Source organism: Peromyscus eremicus, chromosome 8a, assembly GCF_949786415.1.
Source record: "Peromyscus eremicus chromosome 8a, PerEre_H2_v1, whole genome shotgun sequence".
Taxonomy (NCBI): Eukaryota; Metazoa; Chordata; class Mammalia; order Rodentia; family Cricetidae; genus Peromyscus; species Peromyscus eremicus.
In genome coordinates this window covers 18,172,388-18,197,887 of record NC_081423.1, presented here as the reverse complement: position 1 = coordinate 18,197,887, position 25,500 = coordinate 18,172,388, and the positions used below count along the sequence as shown (strand labels likewise).

At 51.4% G+C, this 25,500-nt stretch overlaps 1 protein-coding gene across 3 annotated transcripts; it reads right to left on the bottom strand.

Moving 5' to 3' along the window:
* Window positions 1–5,066: 5,066 nt before the first annotated feature.
* Ube2i (ubiquitin conjugating enzyme E2 I) lies at window positions 5,067–20,437 on the bottom strand. Of its 3 annotated transcripts, none has more exons than XM_059270290.1 (7): window positions 20,266–20,437; window positions 14,966–15,042; window positions 14,745–14,828; window positions 13,811–13,883; window positions 9,710–9,819; window positions 9,512–9,591; window positions 5,067–7,071 (listed from the first exon to the last, which is right to left on the bottom strand). In XM_059270290.1, the coding sequence occupies exons 2-7, from the start codon at window positions 15,029–15,031 to the stop codon at window positions 7,008–7,010; spliced, it is 477 nt and encodes a 158-aa protein (XP_059126273.1). In that variant the 5' UTR covers window positions 15,032–15,042; window positions 20,266–20,437; the 3' UTR covers window positions 5,067–7,007. The 3 variants fall into 3 exon arrangements, with proteins under 3 accessions (XP_059126273.1, XP_059126275.1, XP_059126274.1); XM_059270292.1 differs by lacking the exon at window positions 20,266–20,437 and adding an exon at window positions 19,415–19,541; XM_059270291.1 differs by lacking the exon at window positions 20,266–20,437 and adding an exon at window positions 19,016–19,206.
* Between the last annotated feature and the right edge of the window lie 5,063 nt (window positions 20,438–25,500).

Below are 25,500 nucleotides of genomic sequence, written 5' to 3'. Positions count from 1 at the left end.
ACCTGGTACATCTCACGACGTCACTGTTGTCCCTGAGTGTGTGCAGAAGGTTGGGTTAGGCCACAGTAGCTGGATTCTGCTGTTCCCAGGCCACTTATTCCCTAGACCCCCTCCTCACTCAATCTCCACCGCTTGAGCAGAGTGATGGTCACCTGGACGCCTGTTAAACCAGTTGCCTGTCTGTTCCCGAATATGCGAGCTCTGGAGCTGGGGCAGAGGACACACCTGACAGGGTTCCTGCTGTATAGGTTTCCCAGCCACCCAGGGAGAGCTGCCGAGTTGTTCTTGCCTGTTCTAGGGCTCAGTAGGCTTCTGGGGACCAACTCTGACTCGGTGGGATACCACTGGCCACCTTGCTTTACGGTTTATCCCAAAGGTCTCGTTTTATGGGAAGGACTCCAACCAGTGTTGGAGGAAAAGAGGCCTGAAAATCCTCCACCCCAGACTGTAGCAAAGACCATCTCCTCTGGGGAGACCAAAGCGAAACTGGCTTCCAAAGGAGCGCTGGGCAGGGGCCTGTGGTCCTCATTACTGGGAACTGGGCAGGAAACTTCTGGGAGGCAGCAGCCTGGCCATAGCCCTTCACCCCAGGGAGCAATACAGGTGAGGTGGATATTGCCACCTGTCTGTATCCCAAGTCACAGCTATGTCAAGTCCTACGCCCACCCCTGTGAAGACAGGAGACAAAACAGAACATTGTCCTGCAGGATGTTCAGTTCCCATAGTCAATCTCCAGCTTAGCACAGCCAGGCCAGGCGAAGGGGATAAAAGATGTGACTCCACTGTCAGGACAAGGATGTCAGATGAGCAAGGGAAGGGGTCCTGGACTCTGTGCCCCACACTGCCCCTCTATAGGGGATAGGAATTGGAGGGGAGCCGCTGACCTCCCTCCCAGGATCTGGAGTTGCGCCCCACTATTGGAGTCTTGCGTCAGGTTTTACCAACCAACCTGTTGGAACAAACACAGTCTGGTTGCCATGGTGATGGTAATGGCTTTAGGGTAAAAGGATGAGCTAGAGGCTGCTGTAAACAGGAAGTGGGGGGGCAGCCCCACTGCAGGGGCTCCAGCCTCTGAGACTCTAGACTGGGTGAGTCTTTGCTCCTGTCTTTGACAGGGGAAACTGAGATCCAAACATGGAAAGAGGCTTTGAGTCACATAGCAACAGACTGAGTCCCAAACCCATCCCCAAGAGTCCAGTTTTCCCTGGGTCCTTCCCTCCACAGACCTTTAGTGTGTGTGTGTGTGTGTGTGTGTGTGTGTGTGTGTGTGTGCGCGCGTGTGCGTGTGCGTGTGCGTGTGTGTGTGTGTGTGTGTGTGTGAGAAGGGGGGTGTTGAGTGAATGACAACCCATTGGTGACTCAGGCTGTCATCTTTCTTGACTCATTCTGAGGCTGTCATGGGTCGGAGCTGCAGGGTCACCTGTTCACAGTCCTCCTTTGCTCAGAGCCTCCTCGGTGCCCTCATTTCCTCATCTGTAACAGGGGATGCGGCTGACCTGAGAGACTGCTGATTCCTGGGCTAGGCCTGAACCTGGAACCATGCACCTCTTACTGCAGGGAAAGGCAGACCACCCAGTGGAGGCTCATAGGGTCAGAGAGCTTTGGGGCTTTGGCCAAGCACCCCGAGGCCTGCGAGAATCTATCCACTTGCTGAAGAGAAGTGTCTTTAGGGGTATGTGGGGCTCCCGAGAGCCTTCTGCCTGAAAAGCTGGTCCTAGAACTGCAGTTCTCACCAAGTAGTTTTGACTTTCTTGCATCCAATATCCACGTACCTGGAACCAGTCCAGGTCTGGGGTGGTACATGACCTTTTTTTTTTTTTTTTTTTTTGGAAGTTTGTTTTTGTTTTTGTTTTGTTTTAAACCAAAAGCCAAAAAACAACCATGTTCTCTTGTAGCTCAGATTGACGTCAAACTTCAACTTGTTATGCGGCTATGGTTAACTTTGATTTTCTGATCTTTCTGCCTCTCCCTCTTAAGTGCTGGCATGTGCCCCATTCCCAGTTGTATGCAGTGTTGGGGACTGACCAGGCCTGGCTTTGTGCACCCTGGGCAAGCCATCTACCAATAGCTACATCATTAGACCAAAGATTGACTGATCTGTCAGTCTTTTTTGTTTGTTTTCGTGCAGGGCACTACTGAGGACCTAACCTAGGGTACGAGGCACGCTAGGCCAGCATGTTACCCACCAAGGACTATCCCCAGCTTCATGTACTGTTTTTTGTGGGGCCTGGCTGGAGGGAGGCAAAAGAAGCATGTCCTGGACAGGGTGCAGCCAAGGGCAACACAAAGGCTATTGGGTGCGTCTGAGTCCCTCTGTGAAACTCTAGAGGGCCTTGGCATCTGTCCTGTATCATCATCAGTACCAGGGAGGGGCCCGTTTCCATAAGGGCCCATTGCTGTGGTCAAAGGCTGAGTGGAGAGAAAGGACGAGGGCTGCTATCGGGACAGCTGGTCGTGCAAGGCGCACCTGGCTCCTATGTGCCCATCATTCTCTGCAGAACCTGGGGCTTGGAGGCATCCTCTTTCTCTCATCTCTGGGCCCAGCACCTTCCAGAGACAGGAACTCCTGGAGGGGTGAGGACTTTTCTTTTAAGGGGGTGTCCTGGGATGAGGACACAGATGATCTGGCCTGGGTAGGCAGGGGCCCAGATGGACAAGCCCAGAGCTGTTTCCTTACATTTTTGTTGTCCCTTTTCTCCTCCAAGAATTCAGGTATGGCCTCCAGGCCAGGCCAGGCCAGGCCAGGGACACATGATGGCCCCAAGTCAGGCCCAATGACTCCTCAGAGGCACTAACAATATCTGGAGGCCTCTAAGAGTCTCAGGAGCTACCAAATGCCCCCATCCCCGACTCAGTGTCAGGGTCAGCTGGACAGGGGCTCAGACACAACGTTTCTTGATCCCTCCCTTCTGGAATTGGTTCACATCTGTTCCTGCAGGTACAAATCAGTGCTGGGCCCCGACCTCAAAATTGGTCCCCGACCAGGGGGACCAATAAGCTCTAAACCATCACTGTTGGGGGCAGCAGTGGCTAGGCTTTCTAGCTGGCCAAGTCCCAGTGGGGCTTGATAGATGTGAGGTTGTGCTGGCTACTTTGATGTCAATTTGACACATGCTAAAGTTATCTGAGGGGAGGGAACCTCATTTAAGAAAATACCTCCAAGACACGGTGGCAGCAGCCCACACCTCTAGTTCCAGCACTCAGGAGCCAGAGGCAGGGGATCTCTGTGAGTCTGAGGCCAGCCTGGTCTACAGAGTGAGTTCCAGGATAGCCAGGGCTTAACAGTGAAACCCTGCCTTGAAACTGTCCTCTCCCTCGAAAAGAAAAAAAAAAAAAAAAAAAAAAGAAAAAGAAAAGAAAAGAAAAAGAACATGCCTCCATAAGATTGGGCTTCAGGCAAATCTGTGGGGCATTTTCTTAATCAGTGATCGACGGGGGAGGGCCCAGTCTATTGTGGGTGGTGCCCTCCCTGGGCAGGTGATCTTGAGTTCTATAAAGAAAGCAGGCTGAGCTGGGCAGTGGTGGCGCACGCCTTTAATTCCAGCACTCGGGAGGCAGAGCCAGGCAGATTTCTGTGAGTTCGAGGCCAGCCTGGTCTATAGAGCAAGATCCAGGACAACAAAACTACACGGATAAACCCTGTATGGAGAGGAAAAAAAAAGCAGGCTGATAAATTCTATAAGCAGCCATGGGGAGCAAGTCAGTAAGCAGCACCCTCCATGGCCTCTGCATCAGCTTCTGCCTCCAGGTTCCTGCCCTGCTTGAGTTCCTGTCCTGACTTCCTTGGATGATGAACAGTGATGTGGAAGTGTCAGCCAATAAACCCTTTCCTCCCTAACTTGCTTTTTGGTCATGGTGTTTCGTTACAGCAATAGAAACCCCAAGACAGAGACCACGATGAACACTGTGGACAGAACACAAGGCCCAAGTTCCTGGGAGCCACAAAAATCGGCTTGGGAACCCAATGGGCAGGGCCAGTCCTGGACACTAGCATTCCTGGAACTCTGTCAGACTTTATTTACGGATTTTAAAACTGCGTATGTGCTAGCTAGGGCACGCGCGGTTTGTCTGTGTGGGTGCTTGTGAAGGCCAAAAGAGGGCCTATTGGATCCTCTGGAGACTGAGTTACAGGCAGTTATTGAACAGTCTGACGTGGGTGCTGGGAACCAAACTCCACTCCTCTGCCAGAGCTCTTAATCACTGAGCTGGCTGTCGCCATAACCAACTACACCAGGATGAGACTCTTCTGTGGTCTTGACCTTAGTTTCCTCATCTGTAAAATGGGCAGCCAATACTTTTGGAATTCAGGTCTTTCATGTGTAAATTACGAAAGACCAGAGTGACTTGAATGCATGAAGTCATGCCCTGTCCGTCCCCCACTCACAACCATGAAGGACGATTGGTTTATATTTCTATTCAGCTCAGTAGCAGATCAACAGGGACTTCGACTGGGTGGCCTTCAGGACAATAAAACTAGGCCATGGGCTTGAGGAGAATTTGGAAGTTCCCAACTGATAAGAGAAACAGGCTGAGAAGTTCTGAGTGGTTTGTACTGATAGAAGCAGAGTGCACCAGGAACCCTTGCTAAATGCTGGCTGTCACCTCAGTTTCCCTGTCTGTCTAGTGGGGACACTACTAGGACTCATTTCATAGGGCTGCTATGAGGAGTCCATGAGTTGATCCACACAGAGATCTCATTTCTGGCACAAAGTTATTATTATCTAAGGCCCTAAGCCCCAAACATCTATTGTTAATTTGAATAACTTCTGAAATCATGGTGAGCCCAGGAGAAAACATTTGTTTTCACAAGTTCATCAGAGGCCGCCTCTCTCCAGCCACAGCCCCCACCTCCACCAGACTCCTCAAGGAGCACTTAGTAAAACTCCCCTCACGAGGAAGACCCACCCAGGGAGCAGACCTTACTTTCACAGGCCTGGGCATGCTGATGAGAGGTGGACGCTAAGGGCGTGAGAACAGGTGCACCTGGCTAATGGCGTTGAGAGACCCCACCAGGACTAGCAGACAGACAAGGCAGGACGAGGAAGCCAAGGACACACCCTGAGGGCTGCAGTTTGTGGAAATGTTTTAATTAGAGGATTTGTAGATACAGTGGTTAATCTGTGGCCCACAATTCCTTACCAATGAGGCCTCATGCTGGGACACCCTCCTCCCCACCATCTGAACACAGGATGGTCACAGACCAAGTTCTCATGTTACAAGATTCACATCTCTGGTAAGCCAAGGACCGTGGTACAAAAGGAACATTTCATAGCTGGAGTCACTACAGTTTGCTAGAAACATCAGTTACTTTAGAATACTTTTAACTATAAAATATATTGAATTTCCATATATTAACCATATACATGTGAACCTATTACTAAATGTAGTCAGTTGTTACAAAATAAGACATTCTGAGAGCAGGCTACACACACACACCAGCCTGAACTCCCCAGGTGAGGCCCCGAGCCAACTGCAACTGTCCATCCAGCTCAGCTCCGGACTGGATTTGTGGCTAAACATACCCAGTCCATACAGGTGCCACCAGCTGTGGGAACACAAATCCCTCCAATTTCAGAGTGAAGACTCCTGCTGCAGACCTGGGCATGGGCCCAGCCCTCCCTTGCTTGGTCCCTGAACTTGAGCCACTGGTGACTGATTCCCATGCCAAGGGTCTTCCAGGGGGTCTCAGGAACAAGTCTGATGGAGCCCGTGATCACCGGCTATGTCCACTGCACCTCCTTGTGCACTGTGAGCCCCAAGATCACAGACCCAGCCCGGCCCAGGCATGGGCTACAGCCTACTGCTAGGTAGCGGCTTCACCCCAGACCAGGTCCAGCAGAGTATGTGGACAGTGGTACCCGAGGTCATCCTGGGCCGAGGCCATGCCCATGCTGGTCCTTTGGGTTGTAGGGTGGGATTGAATGCAGGCCAGGAGGTGCAGGAGCTGTGTGCTCAGGTGCTCTAGGCAAGGACCTGCTGTTTGCCAGGGCCGGTGGCAGGGCTGCCTCCTCCAGGGTGCAAGGGCAGGGCATCAAAAGGCCTGAAGCCAGCTATCAGGGCCCAGTGGGGCCCATAGTACAACTGGCAGGCAGGGAGATCAAGACAGGCCACTGTGTCCTTGGCCCTCACTTGGTCTGGATCAGCCAGTCTTTCACCCTGCTGGGTTTATGAAGGCCGATGCAGATTCCGACTTCTTGAGGGTCTCATGCCGCCCAAAGACCCAGGTGGGGAGAACAGGACACACCTCTGTACACAGTCCTATTTACAAAGAGCCAGATGAAGATGGAGCTGCATGGGGCCTGGCACAACTCTAGCAGAAGCTGTAAGAACTCCTAGGTGCTGGTCCTGGGGCTCAGCCTCGGTGCCTGGCAAGGGCTGCAGCCATATAAGGAGGCCAGACATACTGAAGTACCTCCTCACATTTTAATGATGATAATGCAACAAAAACCTTTATATAAACAGTTTATTTACTCTAAACAGCAACACAGACAAAACGCCATATAAACACAAAGGAAGTGGTGCAGAATGGAGACGCTGGCCAACTTTGGATCTGAGGCTCATAAGCAACAGCCCAGGTTTCTGAGGAGGACGAGGGTAGGGGGGAGGGGCAGTGTGGTTCTGTCATACAGCCAGCTGGAGGCCAGAGCTCTGAACAGTGGGAAGCATGCCTGCATCCGAGCGCGAAGAAACTAGCTCCTAGGGGCTTACCAAGTACAAAAGTTTATCATTTTACAGCAGTTGAAATACTGACATCAATATTAAAATAAAAGCAAGTTTTACATAACAATCAAAAATACAAAAGACTGAAGGAAGAGACCCTGTATGAAAAACTGGGGCAATTCAGCGAATTGAGACTGTATATGCCAGTGGCGGAAATGGAAAATGGCGCCCGCTCAACCCTCCCAGGCGACTAGTAACTGTACGCAGCGACTTAGATCTGCAAAAGGTTGTAAACAAGTTCTTGCCAAGCCAATCCCTTCCTCGTCCTGGAGTCACAGGGCCGCTGCTTACGAGGGGGCAAACTTCTTCGCTTGTGCTCGAACCCTTTTTTCATATTCCACTCTGTTTTGGCTGAGGAGGTCAAGAGAGAAAAGACAGTTAGACAGGGTGGTAACATGACCTGCTCAGGGGCAGGGAGGCAAGGTGGTTGTACCCAGCAGCCACTGGGACAGGGGAGGGACAGAACAGACTACCACACGGAAGCCAGAGCGGTCTCGGCTTCCTGCACTGTCACTACTGTGCTCCGTCTATCCTCTTGGGAATCCTCAGGGTCTTGTTTGTACCCAGGCTGGAGTGCAAGGGCACTCCCAGCACACTCCCACTGCTGACCAGTAAGTGCAGTCTGCTGGCTCCACTACCGGGAAACCAGATCAATGGTGAACTCACCACATCACAGCCTAGAATCTTGGCTAAACTGACCTTCTCACCTCAGTCTCTCAGTACTGCCAGGAACCTAAGCGTGTGTCTCCACCTAGCGAGTTTAGCAAGACTAGTCTTAATCAGCCATAACAAGCAAGGACGAGACGGTGCTATCACTAGAGGACTGCCCATTGGCACTAGGTTTTGCTCAGTTCTGATAACAGGTAAGAGCATCTGTGGACTTTCAATATGGAAGGCATGAGGCCACTGTTGACTTCATACCTAAGCCGGCCTGCACTATGTATGGGAACAGAAAACTGACATGAGAGAACAACACGACATTTACAGGCTGGGCTCCTTAGGGCAGCAGTCCTTGGGGGTCTCACTGTACAGCCTGAACTGCAAATATCAGTGAACTTGCCAAGTGTCTCTAGAGCAAGCCTGAGCCCAAGCTGCCCGACCCCAGACTTTAGACACTCTCAAACCTGAGAGACAGGGTAGCCAGGGTGCAATGACAGGTTCTTGTGCCAAGGTCACCCCAGAAAGGCCCAGTACCAGAACCCTAGCAGGGAGGGCAGGGAGGGCATAATACTTAGAAGCACATGCTAGTCCTGGGAGGGGGCTGATGAGGACAGCAGCCCAGCCCTCATCCAGTAGTACTGCTATTTACTAAACAAGGACACTGACCAATGAAAGCAAGGCACTAGCCACTCAGGAAAGAGGGACACGAAGCTCCTACATATATAGTGACAACAAGCAAGCCAGGGACAGAGATCTGGATGACGCAGCAGAGAGAAACCCCACCACTGAGAACTGCAGTAAGGGCTGGAGGAACAGAGCGCATGTTACCTAGGAGGGAACCGAACCCTCAGGGCAGCTGTGAACAGAGCTAAGCACCGGGACAGGGACAGGGACAGGCTCCAGAGGCCTGGCAGGAGCCTACCTGCTTCATGAGCTGCACAGTCCCTGTGCCAGGAGGCATACAAGCCAGTAACAGTAACCCTCCCACACAAGGATCAGGCCTGAAGAGCCTGAAGCACAGGTGGTCAGCGCACGCTCACCAGGGAATGCACCGAGCGTAAGACACATCCCCCAGGTGCCAGTGACAACTCTAGACAGGCCTGCCTTGGCCACCAGAGAGGGCAGGACACAAGCACCAAGGCTGGACATGCGCCCAACTTCCCCCTGGCCTCTTCCCTGAAGATATCCACTCCTCCTTCCTCTTCCTGCCTAGCTCTTGGGAGGAGCAGACCCAGTGGAGTGATGGACCTCATCAGGGCCACAGGCTAAGACAGAGGTGCCTAAGGACTCTGCTCTGAGGACCCTTGCTCTATTCCCACTGGGGTGAGTAGAGGGTGGTGCCTGAGACACAGAGAGGGCAGCAGGTTCAAGGTCCTTGTAATGGGATCAATCTTGGATTCCCAGCCAGGATAACTCCAGTGCTTGCCTAGACCAGCAGATCCTTGTAGACAGCAAGAATGAAGCATACACAGCATGTTTAGTTTGGCTATCAGTTCTCGTTCCGGTGCCATCCTAATTCAGAGGCAGACAATTCTTTTGTGCCTCCCTGGAAGTCACCAGACTCCCAACCTATCTTCTTATGGCCCCATAGAGGATGGGGGGTGGGGTGGGGGTCCAGGGCACCAAAAACATGGGACCTCTATTTTGAGGGTTTTCCTTGCCTCACGCACTGGTTCAATTGTCATTCAAATTCTAACTGACCCTCCCTGAGCAGATGCAAAAAGAGCCAAGAAGACTGCGCTCCCAAGAAGACTGCGCTCCCATGCAGCAGACAACAGCTCTTTACACACCCACCACAGATCACTAAAGGTCTGTCCACCAGCGCCCCATCACCTGTTCTGTATCTGTCATCTTCTCTCACATCATGCTCTGGTCCTGTTCTTGCTCAGGGTAAGGAAGCTCTTTGTACATACAGTTCTGCTGCTGATAGGTCAGATACGCACAATTTCCTGGATGGTTCTGACCACATCCCACGGTCACCTAGTGTTGTGCTGCCACCCAGTGGGAGTTCGTGCCTCTTGCTCAGTGCCTCCCCCAGGAAGAATGTTAACACCCCAGAGCTCCTATCTGACAGGCGGCCAGTCTGCACTTCCAGGGAAGGCAGGTTAGCCAGTGGGCAGTTGCTACTAACCAGTAAATTGTGTAGGCCTCTGCTTGAGCTGGGTCTTGAATATTTGGTTCATTTAGAAGTTCTTGTATTCCTAATAAGATCTGTGGGAGAAACAGAAACAAACAGCTAATGTTGATGGGGCCCGGGTGTCTGAAAAGCTGCTCGGCCCCTGTGAACAGGACAAACACATGGCAGCGTGCCCAGATGGCCGCTCCATACCTGTTTGATCGTGATAGCTGGCCTCCAGTCCTTGTCTTCCTCCAGGATGGACAGGCACACTGTGCCAGAAGGATACACGTTTGGGTGAAACAGTGGCGGCTCAAATTTACCTGGAGGATAGGAAGGAAAGGAGAACTTCTGGAGGCAGATGCTGCACCCTCAGCCCATGCTGCCCTTGCCTGCCTCTCAACACCGAGTACCTTTCAAAGAAACCCAAACTCAGTAGCAGAGGAGCCACAAAGACAAAGATGAGAATACACCTCTTCCTCTTGAGCCAGGCCTAGATACACAAGAAGAACTAGAGCAGCTAGAAGGGACTATGGCCTTCTCCCATGTCCCTACTCAGTTTTAAGGCTGGAAGAACAGGCCAAATAAACAATCCCAAAGACCTTCCCAGTGTAGATCACATCCCAAGACAGGCTTCAAGTACAGCACATTTCTTTACACAGAAAAGTCTGCATGGTAAGCCTCATGCAGGCACTCTCCATAGCTGATACTTGAGGACTTGCCTCACTGTGACCTAGGCAAACTTCTGATGTTTACAAAAATGTATACCCCAAAAATGACAAGTCTAAAGGCAGCCTGGCTTATCAGCACATGAAGGAGTCTAGGGATGGAGCCCTGGGGCAGGGCACTTCCTGGTGTACATAAGGCTTTGGACTGCTAACAAATGGGCTGGGCAGCTGTGGTGGCACACCCCTACACCAGCTACTTTGTAGGGCAGGCAGAAGATTATGAGTCAAAGGCCAGTCTAGACGTCTTAGTGAAATCTGTTTTTTAAAAAAATAGGGGTAGGGTTGGAGGTTAAGAACACTGTGATGCCAGAGGATCTGGGTTCAATTCCCAGGACTCCTATGGAGACTCACACCTGTTACCTGCCTTGGGGAGGTTTTGTTTTGTTTTGTTTTTCTTCGACACAAGGTTTCTGTGTAGCCTTGATTGTCCTGGAATTCACTCTGGAGACCAGGCTGGCCTCAAACTCAGAGATCTGCCTGTCTCTGCCTTCCCAAGAGCTGGGATTAAAGGTGTGTGCCACCACTACCAGCCAGTTTAAACTCCAATTGTCCATGAGCTTTGAATAACAACAAACAAACGTGGGCCTGCAGCTCAGTGATGGAATACCTAGCATCTGTGAGGCTCTGGTTCAAGCCAAAGCACCACAAAATAAACACGAAATTAATGAAGAAAGACAAGACAGAATGAACATCAGCCATTCATGCCAAAAGCTCAGGAAACTCCTAACTCTTCTGCACAAGGTCTGTCCAGAAGGGCTGTGGTTTACAGTGTGTGCCTTGTGGTTGTGGGTTTCTGCATACCACTCGAAGCAAAGCTTGAATGTGACTTGTGCCACAGGTCCATCGACATGCAAACGGAGAGGGCAGTGGGTACCAAGGTCCTCAACTAATCCCATCAGGATCTTCAGCTCAACTGTCTCACAACTGGGCCTGAGCCTCTAACATCTTGGTTCCTATCTCCACAGAGACCCCTGGCAGCTGCCTTAAATTATCATTACTTTAAACAGAGGAGAACGTGGTGGTGCACACCTTTAATCCCAGCACTCAGGAGGCAGAGGCTGGATCTCTGAGTTCAAGGGCAGCCTGGTTTACAGATGGGAGTTCCATGACAGCCAGGACTACACAGAAAAACCGTTTCAATGCCGCCCCCAAAGATATATATATTTTTTAATGCATGAGGGTATTTTATCTGCATGTATGTTTGTAACCATGTGTGTGCAAAGCCCATGGAAGTCAGGAGGGTGTCAAATCCCCTGGGACAAAAGTTACAGCCAGTTGTGAACGATCATGGAATGCTAAAATCCAACCTTGGTCCTCTAGAAGAGCAAGCAGTTCGTGTCCTAACCCACAGAGCCAACAGCAGTTCCTGGCAGCCGCTTTAAAGGCATGTCTTCTCAGCACAAACCCTCCTCCAGCAGGCATCTCTCTCAATTCAGGGCTCATCCTTGTCTTCTTTTAATTGCACTTTTCAGCAAATTCAAGTTTAATCTCCTGTGACAACCATGTTTCCTTCTTCTAATGATGACCTGCATTTGAATCTCAGCTACCAGGCCCCTCTGCTTTTAGCCTCACTCCAGAAGAACTACTTTGAGAGGCATGGATCAAACGTTAAGGAATCCACCATTTTGCTGTCTGGGGGATTTATAAGCCACATCTTTGCTTCCCTTGACTCTCGGTATTTCCCATGCTGCTACTAATGCACACCTGCACCAGCTGACTTCTGGTTATCACCAATGAGGCTTCCATGGCATTTCTACTGCTCAGATCTAGAGTAGTGGCAGGCCAGCTTTAATGGTCACGGCAGAGATCTTCCAGAGAAACAGCCAACCTTTACACTCTGCAGCAAGTGCCCAAGAGCTCCTGCTGCCCAGCTATTGGCTACATCTGTCTTCCTCTTTTATGAGGGGTTTACTCTACTTCATGGCTGCTTAACTCCTTGGTAACCTAGAAGAGCTAGAGATCTGTGAGGTGTTCTCTGCTCCCTGCATCTCTCTCACTAGCTACTGTCTAAAACTGTGTTAACTCCAGGGCCACAGATAGCCAATCCCTATGGCCAGCACCTCTTATACTTCCTTGGTGAAGAAGACCTTCCACCCCAAGATCATGGAAAATCTCTGGAGCCTTCTCCAATGCTGTCCTATTCCCCATTCACTCGGTTGAGCTGAACCTACAGGCTGTGGCAAAGGGGACCCCCATCTCCTAAGCAACCCCTGGCAGTTTCATCACATATCTATTGGGTAGGTATGGCTTTTCTGGACTATCCACTCTGCTTCATGGTCTGCTTGCCCCATCTTTGCTAACCATGTCTTGGTAACTGGTGATCCACCCTGCTAACAGGTCCGGACGATCTCTTTACACTGGGTCTCCAGGACTCTACCCTTTGCATCTCCACACACACTCTGGAGCCTGCCTGACTGAATGGGACACCCTGTGGCATGTGCAGACCAGCTAGAAGGATGGTCATCTTCCTATATAATTGTTGTGGGTATCCTGGGCTTCTCAGAAATGTTCATGGTTTCCAGTATCTAAGACCTCTCTCTCAGGGTATTTGGCGCTACTGTGAATAGCTTAGTTTTCAAACGTCCATGAGCTACAATCCATTTCTTCATTCACTTCTTCCTCGTAAGAAGTTGCATCTTGGTTTTTCTTGCCTCACTGTATTTGCTTAGGATTCTAGCACCACATGAAAGCAACGAGACAAGCAACTGCGTCTGTCTTAATCTTAGATCCCTATCCCCTAATTAAAAGAACGCAGCCGGGCAGCAGTGGCACACACCTTTGATCCTGGCACTCGGGAGGCAGAGCCAGGCGAATGTCTGTGAGTTGGAGGCCAGCCTGGTCTACAGAGTGAGTTCCAGGACAGCCAGGGCTACACAGAGAAACCCTGCCTCGATCCCATCCCCCCAAAAGCCCACTAATAACAGCACGGCAGAAAACACTGAGACACAAGGTGATCCCCAAACAGAGCAAGACTCCATTCAGTGGTTCCCAATAAGCGATGTTTAAGTATTCCTGGTGGGGTCACTGCAATGGGCAACATCTCTATTTACAAACCAACTGTGAAAGCTCAGACCTGGTCTTACGCTGGGCAGAACTGCCTCCCAAAGCAAGTTCCGCTGACCTCTCTAGCCTTCTGGACACAGTCCAGCCTTCTCTTTTGATCTAAAGGCCTGAAGGCTCATCACTTAGGCTGCACACAGTCTCTTACTGGGATGCTGGGCATAAATGGGAACAAACAGAATGCAGCAGACTGAAATGAGGGAGATTCTTCTCTCCTTTGGTGTTTTGAACTGAACTCAGGGCCTGATATATACTAACACTCACCCAACCTAGAGGAGCATCTAGATTCCTGCTTTCCTACTCCCCAGTGGCACCTGGGTACCAAAGTGCCCAGGAGCTTAAGCTTGGAACTCACAACTTTCCCTCTGACACATGCACCTTTATCCTGGGACTTGTGACTCAAAGCAACTCACCAAAACTGCCTTCATCCCAGCACTGACACCTGCTTGCTGGGCAGAGCATCCACAGACATGGCTCCCAAAGGCAGGCTCTGGGAAGGGGACTGCAAGCTCTCTGCAGAACTTACATTTTGGTGGTGAGGACGGATAGTCATCTTTGAAAAGCATCCGCAGTTTGAACAAGCCTCCTTCCCATGGCGTCTGTGGGAAAGGAACTAAGGTTAGTGTGTGGCTCACTTGCCCAGGTTAAGCCCAGAAGTTCCCCCAAACCTAGGTCCTCTGGGCCTGTTCTCTGACTGCCCCCACACCATCACTGTACCTCTAGGACTGAGACTCCCACTGTGCCTAGAGGGAGCTAGACAAGGGCCTTCTTCAGGTAGGATGGAGGCAGAAGCTGGCTTGAACACATGTAGGGGAGCCTACCAGATGCTGGAGGGCTCAGGACCTAGTTCTTGGGCAGCTGAGAACACCAAAGAGCTTAGCAAACAAAGCCAGGCCCAGCAGCTGGGAACTGTCTTACTTAGTCAAGTCAGCACCTTGGATCCTACCCTGGGAGGGTGAGTCTTCCTACCCCATCTCATGTGATGGAAGCCTCACCCCACACTCTGCAATAGAGCCTTGTACAGATGAACCCATGAACCCCAACCTGCATTTCTGCTCAGGCACTAAGCTGAACCTGGAGGCCCTAGTTTAGACAATGCCTGAAGTAATAGGACTCTCCCTCTCATATGCTTTACATGTTCTGGGCAAGGACAGACAATTGGCAACATTGAGGCCAATGTGCAGCAAGACACACAGCCTGTGCTCTCCAGGGGCACCTTGCCATTGGGGCTCACCACTTTGTAGCCAGCAACCTTCACCAGGGCTGTTCACTGATCCAATGACTTGCCAGGGTCCAAGTCTCCCTACCACAACCCACTCCTTGGCTTGGTGAGGGCTGTGACCCGGTGGGCTAGCTGCGGTCAGATGTCATAGATAAGTGAACCCAAGTCCCTTCTAGTAGTTCTGCTCCTTCAAGTCTCTTGTGAAAAAGTTAGGTACAAAGCCAGTGGCAGCCCTTACCCCCTTCTTTCCAGGGATAGCGCACTCCCAATTCATCAGGTTCATCGTGCCATCAGGGTTCTTTGTTGGGACAGCCACAAAGCCCTGAGAAAGAACAGTCACAAAACAAACCAGCTCAGAGAACAAGCCTGGATCTCACCCAGTGGCTACAGGCTGAGCAGCAGGGAACACAATCCAACAGAAGGCCCCTCCTTGTGGCACAGAAACAGAATACTCCTTACAAAAGGGTGGTCCTTCCTCCAAGCTTTCCTTTCCTGGGCAAGTCGGCTGAGGGCAATCCCCGACATATTCAAAGTCCCTGGAACAGATAGCACAGAGGGAGGGTTAGGTGAAAAACACATACACATATCTCTGCGCCACCTCCCCACCCCCATCCTGGCCAGAGGGCTGTTTCCAAGAAGCAGGTGAATAGAGCTCAAGTCCAGGTGGGCAAGCTGCCTTTACACCCCTCAATAAGAGCCCCCCCCCCCACGTCCAGGTAGGCAGGTGGGGCACAACTGCTAGGAGGGGCAGAGAGGAGAGCTGCACAAAGGCTGCCCCCACTCTACAGTCAAACTGTCAGGATAGAAAGCAGACACTGGAAGCACTCACCCGAGGCTAGGATGTGGCACAGCGGCTAACCTCAGCACCACACCCCCACCCCTCCCTAAAAGATAGGGTGCTAGCCTGGGAGTGAAGGAGGTCAAGGACAAGGTACTGCCCTTGCTCTAGGACCACAGCTCAGAATTAGGCTCAACAGCAGGACAATCACTACACCTGGAAGCACTGGTGAGAAAAATCTGATCCACAGGGCAGAGAGCAGGGTGAACTTCCATAGGCAGCCGACTCCAAGAGGCTAGACTAACCTAACCTTAACCTCTCTGCTTCCTGCTATACTACAATGGTCCTCAGGCTTGTCAGCTCAATCCAGAGATTTGCCCTGTGACCCCGGAGAGGAGGGCAAGCCTCACCAGGGTTAACAGCATTTGCCAGGACCCATTCAGTACACCTGTACAAGACCCTTAGGTTCCACCCAGCACAGGTAAAGGGCCGTCCCCACATAGGCCATAGCCTGCCATCACTTTGACTGTGACTCCAACTTTTCTTTTCCTTTTAGTATCACATGAGACAGCACCCAGAGGCTCCCAAACCTCCTGAGCACTGGGATCTAGAGGTGTGTGCATCACAGGGAAGCCAACCCCCTGAGCCAAGGCTCTCGTAGGTCAAAGGGTATCTTTCTGAAGTGGTTTACACTGAGCTGCTCCTCAGAGGACAAAAGTCCCATATCTGACCCCAACACTTCAGGCTTCCATCATTCTCATGTGGGGCTCCACTGGGCATATGGGCAAAATCTCACAGCAGGGCAAGCACCAGCTCAGCCTATTTTCAGCTCAAAGTGGTCTCCGACCACTGGGCTGTCCTGTAGAACCTACACTCTGAGGCAGAGTCTTCAATCACCTTAGGACAAGAACAAGATTTTTTTTTTTAAATCTTTTTTTTAAAGATTTATTTATTTATTATGTATACAATGTTCTGCCTGCATGTATGTCTACAGGCCAGAAGAGGGCGCTAGATCCCATCACAGATGGTTGTGAGCCACCATGTGGTTGCTGGGAATTGAACTCAGGACCTCTGGAAGAGCAGCCAGTGCTCTTAACTGCTGAGCCGTCTCTCCAGCCCAAGAACAAGATTCTTGACAGGACAGGTTCCTGCTACAGCCTCTTAGAAACCTCAACCAGACCTCCCAAAAGTTCTTGCTACTTAATACTTAGCTCAGGCTGCCTATCTTACCTGCAAAGTCACAACTCCTCTAGGAATAACCCTGCATTCCTGACCCAGCCAGGGCCTCTACAGCTCATTTACCTGCTCAGAGGCCGTGATCCCTATGCTACAGGTGGTCTGATTAGATAGGTACCTCTACCTGTGAGCATAGTTGTTCTCTGACATCCCCTAAACAGACACACTGGGTCAAAGTAATCTGGTAGAACCCTCACTGAGGTCCTAGGTGGCTTGTTTTTAAGGTAAGAGTGTCACACTGTAGCCCAGGCTAGCCTGAAACTCACAACAATCCTGGCTAGCTCTTTAGTATTGGGATTATAGGCATGAGCCACCACATCTGGCTTCTAGACAGCTCCCTACTCCCGTTTTTGAGACAGCAAACACAGGTGTAGACCAGGCTGGCCTTAACAAATTTGCCTGCCTGAATGTTGACATTAAAGGTATGCACTACCACACCTGGCCCTAGGCTGCTTTTGATGACTTTACTAAATACACAAGTACAAAAGGGCTGGGACTGCCATCAGGGGCGGTATACTGCCTAGGAGTCCAGGTTTCAGGAACTTGGGTGAGGTCACTATAAAACAAACACAGCCAATTGGTGGCGGCACACGCCTTTAATCCTAGCACTTGGGAGGCAGAGGCAGACGGATCTCCGGGTTCGAGGCCAGCATGATCTACAGAGTGAGCTCCAGGACAGGGCCACAAAGAAAAACCCTGTTTCAAAACTAACCAACCAACCAAAACAAAACCCTAAACACCCAGTATTGGTATTTTTAATACCCTATATACTCTCAAAACCAACATGAAGAAAAGAAATTCTTTAAGAAGCACCACCAGGACAAGCCTGTGACAGACAGCCCCTAAGTGCCACAAACTCCAGTCCCTGAGCCCAAAATGCATATATTAAAGACTCCTCTCTTTACCTGACCTCAAGTCAAAAACATAAAGGCTCAAGCTCAAACCCAAACTTTCCTTCCCCACCCCAGGTGTAGAGCCTCTCCAAAACAAGCATGGCCGTTAAGGTTCTACACCAAACCCCCAAGACCTGCCTGAATAGTCTTAGAAAACACAAGATCCAGGTGGCACTCATCTAAGAGGGAAAGACAGGTTACTGCCCACAGGGACTCACTGTTGAGAAGAGGTGCCACAATACCCAGGTGATACTGGCACAAGAAACACGGCAGGGAAGGGCTAGCTCTGAACTGTCTGGATAGAAGGGCACAGGGGCGGGTGGGGAACAGACCCCAGGACGTCACTGGCTGGAGCAGAGCTTGGAAGCCTAGGGCTTCACTTCCAATATGCCCCACTTTTCAACTACTTCTCAATGGACAGGCCTAATTGCATCCTTGGGCTTCTGGGAACTTGCCCTCCTCAGGCTTAGGGGCACAAGCACTCTAGCTTCCCCAACTGAGGGCAGGCTATAAAGGAGCTGCCATCCCTGCCCAGCCAATCAAATGGCAGAAGATCCCAAGCAAGTCTGGGCAGGACTTCCAAACAGGTTCCTGAACCCCTGGCCAGCCAGCGCTCTGGAGAGAAGAGCCTGGGGTATTGTGCTGGACAAAGCTGTTGGGACAGTCATGGCTGACCTCAGGAGAGAGGGGCCGGGCCAGGGAACTCTGTCCTAGCATCCAACTGTGATTATCTTAAGTGTGCACACGGTGACTCATGATTGCACACTCATTATTAAGGTTGAACCAAGGGGACCACCAAGAGTTCAAGGTCAACCTGGGCTACAAGAGATGTTGCCTCAAAAGGATTGAGAGGGGGAAGTGAGAGATGGCTCTACAATAGCTCTTAAGGCCTTCTGCCCCACGGTCAAGGAAAGGAGGAGCCCTAGGGATACACCTGCAATGATCTAGGCAGAAACCTGATCCTCAAGACAGTACCGCTGCTCCCACTGGCACTCCAAAAGCCACTTAAATACAACTTGCCTTCCCAAGTTAACAGCCACTTCACGAGCAGGAAAGTTTTGTGATGCAAAGACAAAATAACCCTCCACTACCAGAGACAGGCAGGGAATACAAGGCTAGTTCGTCTTACCACACCAGGGTTCCGGCATGTGCTATCTGTCTGGCGACACCACATATTTCAGAGCTACTTACCGGTCAGAGAGCATGTGCAAGGTGGCTTATCTCCACCCACCTCGACTTAACTCATACGCAACACGGGTACCAGGTACTACGGCTGGCGCGGGTAAGGCTAAGTGGCCTCTTCCACCAGAATGCACACGGCAGGCCCTAAGAAGCCTTCACTAAGGATACTAGGCTTTCTTAAGTTTCCAGTGGCAGAGACAGCTAGAGGAGGGCAGGACTGCAATCACCCATAGCCTAAACACCTTTAGAAAATCAGAACAAATCCCCCTGCGACGCCCGTTTTCTGTTGCGGAGGCAGGTTAACTCACCCACTAAAGCAACAGTTCCTTAAGAATAAAGGGCACTGGGGCAGAGAATGTACAGAAGACACCCACAAAACCCAAAGGACAAGCCCAGCGTCTGGGCAACCGACGAACCGACCAAGTGAGCAAGCCTCCTGCTGCGACTCCGGTGCTTACAGGCCGCGACACGGCCCAGTGCCCACGGCCTTCCTGCACTCCCGCTCGCCCAACCACTGCCCCAGCACCGCCCAGAACGCGTCTGGCGGCTACTGGAAGGCTCAGATTGTCTGTTGTGGGGTCGAAGGAACTCAGTCCGCCAGGAGTAGGGGGGTTAGTAGACCGTGTTCCCAACCCTGCACTCGCCCGGGGCACAGCGGCTGGGCCCCAGTGCTTCGAGGGCCGAGGCTTGGAGGCGGGAGGAGGCCCCGGACAAGAGGAGGCCGCGGCGGCTCAGTTCGGCACCTCCCGGAAGCCTACAGGAAACGGCGGCAACGCGGGGCGAGGATCGGAGTGCGCGCGCGGGCCGGTGGCGGCTCACCTGGGCGACCGCGGCCCGGACCGTCGCGGCGGCAGAGGCGGCGGCGCTCCTTTGTCTCGGGACTTCCCTCCGCGCCCGCCGCGCGCAGCCCGGAGCGCAGGACCCCAGCGGGCGGGGCGGGGCGGGGCCTGAGCCGGGCTGCCCGCCGCACGCCTGCTCCGCGTACCGTCGCTCCTGTCCCGTGTCCTACGCCGTCTATGCAAGCACGCGCTTCCCACCACCCACACTCGGCTGCCGAGCTCCCGTTGCCCACGACCGCCTACAGAGCCCGGGCCCGGGGCGCCTGTCCAGGCAGGCGGCTCCCTGAACGGCCGCACTCTTAAAGGGGCCGCGTCCTAGGCTCGAGGGAGCGTCTACAAACTCCTCTTCGGGATAAGCGCGTCCACTCGAGGACACGCCGGCGAGCCGTGTGGAGAAAAGGAAGCCGAGATTCCCAAGGGTCGTCCGGATGCTCAGAGAGCACCTTCCCGGGCACAGGCCCTGGAGGTATCCTTGGGCTTAAGGTCCCGGTTCTGGGAGCAAAGATGACTGAGGCCTAAGCATCCTAGGAATCGTCGCAGGACGGTACCGATCCCCGGAGCATTAGCACGCTGTGAAACTCCCTGCGATTGGCAGGCTCTGGGACCTGGGCGGGGCGTATCTCGAATCTACCCAATGAACTGACCTCATACAAAGGGTCAAACGCATGCAAAACCGACGGGAAGCGAAATGTGGATGCTCCCTAACTTACTGGCTGGCCCTTGGTGGGGGAGGGGAACGGGTCTGAACCATGGGGGAGGGGCAGCAGCCGGGAAATCACCCCCACTCCCCCAGTCCCTGCCACTACCCCGCAGCCTCCACCTCAGTTCTACCTGAAACCCCTGCGCGGCTTCTGCTGGCCCTGCTGGACACGTTCTTGTCGCGCTGTGGCCTGGTCCAGTTTCCTCAGCCAGTCCTCAGCAACCCAGCTCCCTCCCTGCCCCGATGCCTCCTCACCGACGGGACGGGTACTTGGAACCGTCGGCTGGCCCCCTGGTGGCCACCCTGGCGCCTGCTCCACTTTTTGGCACGTGCCGAGACCTTCCGGGGCCTGTTCCAGCCGACAAGGGCTTCCTGGGATCTTTGGACTATGTGTCCCAGGGTCCAGGGGACTCCAGGAGTGACCAGCCTTTATCTGTTCATCTGTTGGTCCATCCATCCATCTATTCACCACTCTGCCCCTCCTCCTTCTCTTGCCTTCTGAGGCTGTTGGGTGCTCCAGAACAGGGGCCACAGTCCCATGTCCCTTTCCCCCAACTGCCCCGTGTTCCTTGGAGTCCAGCCTGTAAATTCCTCCTGTTGTTTTGGAAGAAGAGTAAGATCACAATGAGCACCAGATCCTGAGAGACCTGGGGCTGAGTTGTAGACAAGGTCAGCTTAGGATACAGTCCTCTGCCACCCAGATGTAGTGGTTGGTGACCCCAGCAGGTCTGTCCCCCACTACAGAAGGCATCTGTTTTTGATCTGTCCCAGCCTGCACAGCAGCTTCCAAGACTGATGGGTCCTGGGCCCTCTGTTGACCCGGGACACCCCTGGCTTGTGGGTCAGGGACCAAAGTCATCAGTAGATTGTCTGGAGGTTCTGAGTGGCCCAGTAATTTTTTTTTTTTTTTGGTTTTTCGAGACAGGGTTTCTATGTGTAGCTTTGCTCCTTTCCTGGAACTCACTTGGTAGCCCAGGCTGGCCTCGAACTCACAGAGATCCACCTGCCTCTGCCTCCCAAGTGCTGGGATTAAAGGCGTGCGTCACCACCGCCCGGCCCCAGTAATTTTTGTAATTTTTATTTATTTATTTATTTTTTAGCTTAGGGTCTCATATATTAGTCCTGGCTGGCCTCCAACTCAAGGATGACCTTGAACTCTTGTTCCATGTGATTCCACCCCCCAATTGTTGTACAAGTGACACTATATCCGCTTTGGAATCTAGGTTTTTAGCCAGCACCACAGTTGAGCCTGATCTGGACTCATGGCTATTAGGCTTTCTGCAGGAACGGAGGCCGACATCACTGGGGGGGAAGGGGTTCGGGGGGCGGCAAAGGGCTTGTACTAGAGGGAATGTCAGGAATGGTGGTGGGGGCTGGTTTGGGATGGGGTAGGAGACTACATCAGCCTAGTACCTTTTATTTGTCAGCACATGCGTTCTCGGTGGACAAGGGTCTTGACTGGGACCAAGTTCCTGGTTATAAAAGAGAAACCAAGACTGAAATGGGGTAAGAGGTTTGTGGAGAATCAGTAAATCCCAGTGAAGGGTTCTGACTGTTGTGAGCACCCACCCTTTGCCCTGAGAATCAGTAAATGGAGCACTGCCTGATGTGGGAGCAGGGCGCCGTGTTCCCTGAGTGCTCTCTCCTGGTCTGCTGCAGTAGGTGGAGCACTGCCTGATGTGGGAGCAGGGCGCCATGTTCCCTGAGTGCCCTCTCCTGGTCTGCTGCAGTAGGTAGAGCACTGCCTGATGTGGGAGCAGGGCGCCGTGTTCCCTGAGTGCTCTCTCCTGGTCTGCTGCAGTAGGTGGAGCACTTCCTGATGTGGGAGCAGGCTGCCATGTTCCCTGAGTGCTCTCTCCTGGTCTGCTGCAGTAGGTGGAGCATGTTCCCTGAGTGCTCTCTCCTGGTCTGCTGCAGTAGGTGGAGCACTGCCTGATGTGGGAGCAGGCTTCCATGTTCCCTGAGTGCCCGCTCCTGGTCTACTGGGCTGGGCTCTGCACACATGGTTGTGAACAGGGCTATGGTTTCAGTGAAGGATTTACAAGCAAAAGCATGAATCTGGATTCCTACCTCATTCCGTATATGAAAGCTAGTCTGTCCAACATGGGTTGGAGACTTAGAGCTAATTCGATCAAACTCTTGAAAGAAACAAAGTTTGACAATAAATTTTGAAAATTTGGCAATAATTTTTTTTTGATGGATGGGATACAACAAAACAAAACCAAACCCTCACAGGCAACAAAAGTAAACTTAGATCAGTTGTACTTTATCTGAACTTACGTATCAAGCCCAGAGAGATGGCTCGGCAGTAAAGAACTGTTGTTGCTCTTGCAGAGGACCCAGATTCAGTTTCCAGCACCCACACGATGGCCACATTCATCTGTAACTCCATCTAGATCCAGGGAATCTGACACCCTCTTCTGATCCCAGTTATGGATTCATTCGGTGCGCATACATACGTTCTGGCAGTATACTCATACACATATTTTTTTTTTTTTTTGGTTTTTCGAGACAGGGTTTCTCTGTGTAGCTTTGCGCCTCTCCTGGAACTCACTTGGTATCCCAGGCTGGCCTCGAACTCACAGAGATCCGCCTGGCTCTGCCTCCTGAGTGCTGGGATTAAAGGCGTGCGCCACCACCGCCCGGCCACATAATTTTTTTTTAAGATTTATTTATTTATTATGTATACAGTGTTCTGCCTGCCTGCATGCCAGAGGAGGGCACCAGATCTCATTTTTAGATGGTTGTGAGCCACCATGTGGTTGCTGGGAATTGAACTCAGGACCTCTGGAAGAGCAGCCAGTGCTCTTAACTGCTGAGCCATCTCTACAGCCCCCACCCCACACACATAATTCTTTAAAAAAAAAAAGTGTGCATTAAAGATTATCAGTTGAGTCATAGGCCGACCACAGAGTAGTAGAAAGTTTTGCCGACTTGCTTTTGTCTGCTGAGGGCAAATATCCAGAATGTGTGGAGATCTACAACTGGACAGGAACACCTTTTCTAGTCCAGGTCGGATGCCTTCTGCTTCCCCTCACATTGAAGGTGAGACCCAGAGAGTCTCCCAGCCTAACCAGACTGAGAGTCAGGAGATGCAGAAGTAGGTATGCCCTTTCTTCCTTTCTGTAATGGCCAGTCTTGGTTGTCACCTTGATCTAGAATAAATACCTTTGAGGGATTTTTCTTGATTGGATTATTTGAGCTGAGAAAACTAAGTTATTGTCCTTTTTTTTTTTTTTTTTTTTTTTTTGGTGTTCCGAGACAGGGTTTCTCTGTGTAGTTTTGGTGCCTGTCCTGAATCTTGCTCTGTAGACCAGGCTGGCCTTGAACTCACAGAGATCTGTCTGGCTCTGCCTTCCAAGTGCTGGGATTAAAGGCATGTGCCACCACCACCCAGCCAAATTATTGTCTTATTGATGTGATGAAACACCATGACCAAGGACTGGAGAGATAGCTCAGCAGTTAAAAGCACTGGGTGCTCTTCCAGAGGTCCTGCGTTCAATTCCCAGCAACCACATGGTGGCCCACAACCATCTATAATGAGATCTGATGTCCTTTTCTGGCATAAGGCATATATGTAGACAGACCACTCATATATAAAATATATAAATAAATAAAATAATAAAAGTAGAAAGATTATGACCAAGGCAACTTATAAAAAGAAGCATTTGGTTGGAGACTTGTGTACAGTTTTAGAAGGCTAGTCCATGATGGCCATGGTGGGGAGCATGGAGGCAGGCAGGCAGGCAGGCAGACAGGCAGGCAGACAGGCAGGCAGGCAGGCAGGCAGGCAGACAGGCAGGCAGACAGGCAGGCAGGCAGGCAGGCAGGCAGGCAGGCAGACAGGCAAGCAGGCAGACAGGCAGGCAGACATGGCACTGGAATAGTAGCTTAGAGCTTAACAACCTGATCCTCAGGCATCAAGCAGAACGAGGGAGACTTGGCCTGCCATTGGCTTTTGAACACTCAAAGCCCACCCCCAGTGACACACCTCCAACAAGACCACACCTCCTAGCCCTTGCCAAACCATTCCACTAACCGGGAACCAGACATTCAAATATATGTGCTTATTGGAGCCGTTCTCATTCAAACCGCAGTAAAGATGCATCCTAAATCTGAAGCATTTGAGATGAGGAGACCCTAAATATGAGCCACATCTTCTGATGACAGCCCACATAAAAGGACATGGAAGAAGGAAGCTTTCGCTTTTCGCCTGCTTCTACTCACTCTTGCTGGCAAGTTCATCTACCCTGCAGCTGAGTCATTACTTCCCTGGTATTAGAAGCTGTTTCTTCAGGATTCCAACATAGACTGAAGAACCCCTAAGACATTTAGGGACTCATTTGTCCTCAGCATCTGTCTGGTGTACCTATCAAATATCTCACCTGGGGCCTGGCATCTGACTTAGCCCTATACAGAACTTACCTGCCCGTACTTCAAGTAGGAAGGCTGGGCAGCCTTAAGAGTGTCATGCTCCCTTCCTTCTACATCAGGTGAGGTGACCATTTGTGGTTATCAGGCTTGCTAGGTCCTAGCTGGTAGTTGGACAAGGAGCAGGTGCAACAATCTCTGGCTAGTTTTTTGTTGTTTGTCTGTTTGTCAAGTGAGAGTCATTTGGAAAGAGGGATTCATAGTTGAGAAAATGCCTCTATAAGACTGGCCTGGGCTGGAGAGATGGCTCAGTGGTTAAGAGCACTGCTTGCTCTTCCAGAGGTCCTGAGTTCAATTCCCAGCAACCACATGGTGGCTCACAACCATCCATAATGAGATCTGTTGCCCTCTTCTGGCCTGCAAGCATACATGCAGACAGAACACTGTATGTGTAATAATAAATAAATAAATAAATAAATAAATAAATAAATAAATAAATCTTAAATATAAATAATAAATAAATCTTAAAAAAAAACTGGCAAGTCTGTCCCACATTTCTTGATGTGGTAATGCTCAGTCCATTGTGGGTGCTGCACCCTTGGGCAGGTATTCCTGAGTTGTATACGAAAGCAGGCTGAGCAAGCCAGTAAGCATTTCTTTCTTTGGGGGGAGGGTTTTGTTTTTTTGAGACAGGGTTTCTCTGTGTAGCTTTGGAGCTTGTCCTGGAACTCACTCTGTAGACCAGGCTGGCCTCGAACTCACAGAGATCTGCCTGCCTCAGTAAGCATTTCTCTATGGTCTCTGCTTCAGTTCCTGCTTCCAGGTTCCCGGCTTCAGTTCCTACCCCGAACTCCTTTCATGATGGATTGTGATTGGGACCCATAAGCTGGAATGAAACCTTTCTGTCCCAAGTTGCTTTTGGTCTCAGTGTTTTATCACAGAAATAGAAACACTGACTAAGACATCACCCAAGAGAAAGGCCAAGACCAGGTGTG